At 50.4% G+C, this 6,804-nt stretch overlaps 1 protein-coding gene across 2 annotated transcripts in view; it reads left to right on the top strand.

Annotated features, from left to right (window-relative positions):
* Window positions 1–6,804, top strand: part of b4galnt4a (beta-1,4-N-acetyl-galactosaminyl transferase 4a) — a 91,389-nt gene that overhangs the window by 64,128 nt on the left and 20,457 nt on the right. For both annotated transcript variants that reach the window (XM_062461962.1, XM_062461960.1), the window contains exon 8: window positions 1,346–1,413. In XM_062461962.1, coding sequence (XP_062317946.1) covers window positions 1,346–1,413 — 68 coding nt within the window. The remainder of the gene's footprint in view (window positions 1–1,345; window positions 1,414–6,804) is intronic.

The raw sequence follows: 6,804 nt of genomic DNA, 5'->3' as shown, positions 1-6,804 counted from the left end.
CTACATGTGTATCATATTTTTGTATGTGTGTGTGTGTATTATAATTTTTTTAACGAGCTCTGAGATCCTGAATCAGAAGCTGTTCTGGAACATACTGTGAGCCATCATGATCAGTTGCTCCAGCAACAATGAGCCTCACGGCTTCCCAAACAGAAAGATGGCCAACACAAACAATTAAGGCACTCCCGCTGTGCTGCTGGCCTTATTCTTTTATAGGGGATCAGAGGCAGCAGGGCTTCTCATTAGTAGCTGGGGCTGGGGATGTGAGGGGGAGGCTGGGGCCGGGGGTGTGAGGGGGAGACTGGGGCTGGGGATGTGAGGGGAGGCTGGGGCTGGGGATGTGAGGGGAGGCTGGGGCTGGGGATGTGAGGGGAGGCTGGGGCTGGGGATGTGAGGGGAGGCTGGGGATGTGAGGGGAGGCTGGGGATGTGAGGGGAGGCTGGGGATGTGAGGGGAGGTTGGGGCTGGGGATGTGAGGGGAGGTTGGGGATGTGAGGGGAGGCTGGGGATGTGAGGGGAGGCTGGGGATGTGAGGGGAGGTTGGGGATGTGAGGGGAGGCTGGGGCTGGGGATGTGAGGGGAGGCTGGGGCTGGGGATGTGAGGGGAGGCTGGGGATGTGAGGGGAGGCTGGGGATGTGAGGGGAGGCTGGGGCTGGGGATGTGAGGGGAGGCTGGGGCTGGGGATGTGAGGGGAGGCTGGGGATGTGAGGGGAGGCTGGGGATGTGAGGGGAGGCTGGGGATGTGAGGGGAGGTTGGGGCTGGGGATGTGAGGGGAGGTTGGGGCTGGGGATGTGAGGGGAGGCTGGGGATGTGAGGGGAGGTTGGGGATGTGAGGGGAGGTTGGGGATGTAGCTGGAGGCTGGGGCTGGGGATGTAGGTGGAGGCTGGGGGAGGAGGCTGGGGGCGGGGGGTGTGAATGGAGGCCGGGCCAGGGGCTCTTTCACCCTCTGTTCCTCATCTCTGCCGCCTTATTTTCCTCAGAATCCATCTGTTCATTGAAAAGGGGGGGAGGAGGGACGGGGGGGATGAGGAAGAAGGGGGCGGAGGAAGGAAGGAAGGACTGGGGGAGGATGGAAGGAGGGAGGGAAGGAAGGAGGAAGGAGAGACAGGGGGAGGAGAGCAGCTTTCACCTCCCTCCCTAGCCTCCTCCCCCTGTTTCAGCTGTTCAGCTGCATGAGTCTGGGGATATGTTGCTAACATGTTGCAATATGTTACTGGCACAACTGATATGTCTTTCTCTCTCGCTCATCCAACTCTTTCTCAATCTCTTCCTCTCCTATTCTCTCGGTCTCTTCCTCTCTCCGTCCCCTCTGATACTGGGTCTCTCTCTCTGTGTGTTGCAGCTCGGTACAGAGTGGACAGCTCCTGGGGAGTTCAACAAGTTTAGGTCCCAGTCCTCCAAGTCTGTACAGTAAGTACCTCAGACACGCACACACGCACACGCACCCCACCCACACACGCACGCACACACTTTTGGTATAGCTATTTAACCAGAAAATGGCTTCAGGCCCAATCGTACTGTCGGTGCTCATCCAGCTGGTCCCGTTCTCCTCCAGCCTCTTGCTGGTGCTCCTGTTCTCGGCATCCTCTTTGAAGCACCCCTCCATTCCAGCACTCCACGTGGAGTGCTGGCTTGTTCCAGTGCTTCCTGTGAAGTGTTCGGCTGTGGTTCATACGTGAGTCAGGCCTGTCGGGCCCTCTACCTCCGTCTGCTGAAACAGGATCTCCACAAGTGGCTTTTAACACGCACGCCACAGGAAGTGGTTGGCTGACTAGACACTTGATAGATGGGTGGTGTGTGTGTGCTTTGTCTGGCTGTGAGTGTGTGTTGTGTGCGTTTGTGAGAGAGAGATAGAGCGAGAGAGAGAGAGAGAGAGAGAGAGAGAGAGAGAGAGAGAGAGAGAGAGAGAAGAGAGAGAGAGAGAGAGAGAGAGAGAGAGAGAGAGAGAGAGAGAGAGAGAGAGAGAGAGTGCATATTAATTTCAGCAGAATGCTATCTCCTACAGTATGATGCGATTGGCGATTGTGTTTATTCCTCAGTGCAAGGTGGGAGAAATCTAACTGTTGCGTTCTGTACCTTATAAATAATTCACACACTTCCTGTGGTTAAGTGAATATGTGCACAGTTTCCTGAATATTCTAGCATCAACTTACATACACACGCACACCTACACACACTCACTCACCTGTGCACACACACAAGCACACACACACACACACACACACACACACACACACACATACACACATATACTCACAAATTCACTCGCAGCCACTTGAGGTGGGCTACCTGCTAGAAGTAGGAGCCTGGGGGGGAATACCTTTATGGCAGAACAGCTAGCATCTCCCACAGCCGAATGGAGGGTAAAGATAAGAAGGAACACACACACACAGACAGACATACACAATCTCTCTTTCCAAGGATCCCTAAGGTCAGTTAAAAGCATTTGACTTGTGTGTATTATTCATGTGAACCCCCTCCCCCCTCCCCTCCGCTTCTGAGAACAGGCCTAGGGAGGAAAGGTCTGGAAAAAAAACTGATTGGCGTCCACACTCCTGAACGTACACTGGACACATCGCATAGTGAAACCAATCTCTTCGTTTCTTCTCAGAAATAATTGCTCAACTCAGCGCCCTTGTTTTCTGCAAACACAGTGTATGTTTCCGCTAGTTCCTTTCCTTTCTTTTTCAGAACGATGCTAACACACCAACTCTCGGGCATTTCCAGTACGTAGTAGACGTAATGGTGTGTGTTTTTGACCAACGTGTTGGTGTCGTTCAGATACATTTCAATGTAAAGCTTGTCCCGAGCATGGTGTTGTGTGTGTGTGTGCGCGTGTGTGTGATATGGGGAACAAACCACGCAGCGCCGTACTGGCAGTACTGTAATGGCTCCCTCCAGGGAAGATGTTTTTGTTGGGAGAGAGCTGCCTTCCTCTCTGTCAGAACATGTAGCCTGGTCTACACACACACACACGCGCGCGCGCACATGTGCACATTTATTAAACACTGCACTGTTTAAAACTGCCTCTGCTTCTGATGGCTTTATTGAAATACCATGTGGTGACAGCAATTAGTTTGTCAGTCACTCAGTGGATGCATGTTTGGAACATTACACACAGAGCTCTTTCTCTCTCCCATTCTTGGAGGCTGTCTCTGTTTGTAGGCTGGGTGAGGAGGACTGGAGTAGGGTTGGGGAAGGCTCTCATTGGCCCTCAACACCTTCAAGGGAGAGGTGTGTTCAAGCCCTGATCCTCCAGATTCCATTCTGAGAAGCAAGAGTGGGATCTTCTTCTCTCTTTCTTTCCTTTCTTCCTTCCTTCTTTCTTTCTTTCTTTCTTTCTTTCTTTTTTCTTTTTTCTTTTTCTTTCTTTCTTTCTTTCTTTCTTTCTTGCTCTCTATCTGTTTTGCTCTCTCCCCTTCTATCTTTCTATATCTCCACTTTTTCTCTCTCTCTCTCTCTTTCTCTCTCTCTCTCTCTTCCCGTCTTTCTCCTGCTGTTTTAATGTGGATGTGTGTGGAGTATGAGGACTGTCGTTGTGTGGTTTCTCCCAGGCTACTGCTGATGGGTGGTTTGTGTGGGCTTGGGAATGAGGGCTGGTCCTCTGACAGGCTGTAGTTCAGGTATACCGGAAGTTTGTCTTGTACAGGTAGAACCAGAAAGGCTCTAGGACAGGGAGGACAGGAAGTAGCTGTAGTACAGGAGACAGGAAGTAGCTGTAGTACAGGAGACAGAAGTAGCTGTAGTACAGGAGACAGGACATGGACATCTTAAAATGTTATATTTAAAGAAATAAAAAAGAATATTTTGATTTGGGAAACTGTTTTGTGTGTTGTGTGTGTGTGTGTGTGTGTGTGTGAGAGAGCTGTAGCCTGTTGGCCTAATAGAGCAGCATTGACAGCAAGAAAGGGTCACTTACTGTCAGCATAGTTCTTACCCATTCCCAGCATTCGTGGTGCATGGACAGTTGTTACCATGGTAACAGTTAATGATGAGAGCAAATGCTGATGGGAAGGCAAGTTGTCGTTCACATGGTGCGTGTCTTGTTGCACATGGTGCAGCCCTCTATCACTGGAACGGCCCATCTTGTGACGGTTGCCATCTTTCCACAAGTTGCCATCCTTTCATACATGCTGCCTGCCTGCCTGCCTTCTTCTCTGCCTGCCTGCCTGCCTGCCTTCTTCTCTGCCTGCCTGCCTGCCTGCCTGCCTGCCTGCCTGCCTGTCTGCCTGTCTGCCTGTCTATCTATCTGAATGCCTGTCTGACTGTTTGACTATCACTCCCCTTCAGATTCAATAGGATTGTCTCAAATTCACAGTCTGAGTCTCAGAGAGTCTCATTGTATGAGAGACTGTACTGTAGTAGAGAATGTTGTAATGGAAACATTCAGTGTGAAGGTGAGTGTGGAGGAGGAGTGTAAAAGGTCCACATTTAGAGGTGACGGTGAATGTCTTTGAAGATGGCCGCTGGTGACCTTTGACATTTGCGGAGGGAGATATGGAGATTGAGATCAGATGTGTGGTGGTATTTGATGATACAGCCTGGCATTTGGGGGGGAACAGCTTTCTGTCGAGCTACAGGAGGAATGGCATTTGCACCAACCCTTCTGGACGCGTGTGAGCGCGTATGTTGTATGTGTGTCCATGTGTGTATTTATGTCCGTGTGTACGAGTTTGCACATTTGGATCTGTCTTTCTGCTCGTGTATGCATTCAGTATATCTACGGATGGACAAAAGAACCTCTCTGAAGGACATCCAGTGTTTTTCAGAGTGAGGGACTAAGGGAGGGAGGTAGAGCAGAGGGTGAACTCTTCGCTCAACAACAATGGCGTTTAATGACTAGTTATGAAGCTATGAGATCGGCTGGTATCTATAATTGAATCATTTAAACAGTGCTGGCCTGGCTCCAGACTGGGGAAGGATGCTTCGGCTTATCCAGCCATGCTAGGGATGACATCATAGGAATACAGATGGAGCGCTCACCTCTTTCATGAAGAGAGGCACTCACATCGGCTCATAACAACCCTTTGAGGTTGTGTGCGTGTGTGAATCTTTAAATCATCCTAATCTCTTTCAACCCTCGACCTCGTCGCCCATCAAGGTAATTGGCCCGCCTTTTCAATAAAACTTGTGTGGGTGTGTGTGTCTGCGTGCGGGTGTGTATGTGTGTGTGTGTTGGCTGATCTGCCTGCTTGCCCTCAAGGATGATGTTCCGTGTGTGTGGAGTGATGGGGGCAGGCCAGACCATAAGCAGCAGCTATGAAGAGCTCTTGAAAGATTGTGATGGCAACCAGAAAGACTTCTGATTGAAGCTAAGGCTCAAATATCACCGACCTGCTAGATCATGGTCCTCAAGTGGTCCGTCAGGGGGTTGGAGGGTGGACGAAAGCAGAGGACCAGTAGAGTGTATTTAGATATTGCCGCTACAGAGGACGGAAGATTCCTTTCTTATGTGTCATTTTGTGGATGAATGATGGTTCACACACAATAACTGGTGAAGAACTGCACGTTCTAACTGAGCTTGTTGAAGTCCCCTTTGTTCTTGTTGGTGGATACAGCAATTCATTCTCTTTTCGGTCGCCTTCTGAATAGAGAGAGTGATCTTTTGAGTTAGCTCATAGAGAGATTTTGAGAGGACACTCCTTGTGGGCAGCTTGAGGCTCAGGCATTCACTGTTTGACTTCTAGAGCCAGAGAGAGAACATTTGAGAAAGGGTTGAGGAGAAAGACACTCAGAGAGAGAGACAGAGAGAGAGAGAGAGAGAGAGAGAGAGAGAGAGAGAGAGAGAGAGAGAGAGAGAGAGAGAGAGAGAAAGAGAGAGAGAGAGAGAGAGAGAGAGAGAGAGAGAGAGAGAGAGAGGGAGAGAGAGAGAGAAAGAGAAAGAGAGAGAGAGAGAGAGAGAGAGACAGGATGAAGAAAGGCGAGAGGCGTGGGATGAGGAGAGGCAGGACTGGGGGAAATTGATGAGGAGAGAAATAGAGGGGAGAAATGTGTACCACGGAGGAAATGCATAATGAGAGATGAAGGCGAGAAAGAGGGATAGAGGAGAGGACGATAGGGTGAGGAGAGAGAGAACAAGAGAGGATTTATCAAGGCTGGAGGGGGCGAGCAGCGGGATGGCTCTCAGATGGATTAGGGGAGTGCACGGGAGACGGATGGAAGGAGACAGGAGGAGGGCGAGGTAGAGAAAGGAATGAGAGAATGAGAAGAGAGAGAGAAGAGAGAATATTCAGCCTCCCCAGGCAGGTCTAAAGACTTGTATCATTAGTGTGTGAGCGAGCAGGGTGCTCCCTCTATGGAGTCTTTTATTTATACTCCACCTGTGGGCACGGCGGAGGGAGGGAAGGGAGGAGGGAGAAAGTATGAAAGGCAGAGGAGGAGAGACGTACATTCATGAGGGGTATTTTGGATGGAAAGTGAAAATCAAAGGACGGAAAAGAACGAGGGGAGAGATGTGCAGAATAGACGTAAGGAGAAACGAGGGAGAGCGGGGGAAGAAAGAAGACGGAGTTTGTACCTCAGGGTCCCGCTTGTACCCTTCCTTAGTCTGTCTGGCACTCCCAGTGCATGCTGGGAAGGCATAAGCCTCAGCCCCCGCAAAGAAGGTGTCAGAGGTGTGTGCGTGCGTACGTGTGTGTGTGTGTACGTATGTTTGTGTGTGTATACACCCTGTGGAGTTTCTTGTATGAAGTTAGTGAAGTTCCACAGACAATGTTACCGAGAACAGGGCTTCACAGTTTCCCTCTTTTGCTCAGGTTAGTCACAGATGAAAGAACCGTAGACTGTCATTAGTCAGACTGC

This window comes from Osmerus eperlanus, chromosome 5 (assembly GCF_963692335.1).
Source record: "Osmerus eperlanus chromosome 5, fOsmEpe2.1, whole genome shotgun sequence".
In the NCBI taxonomy this organism is placed as follows: Eukaryota; Metazoa; Chordata; class Actinopteri; order Osmeriformes; family Osmeridae; genus Osmerus; species Osmerus eperlanus.
This window is presented reverse-complemented; position numbering and strand designations above follow the sequence as displayed.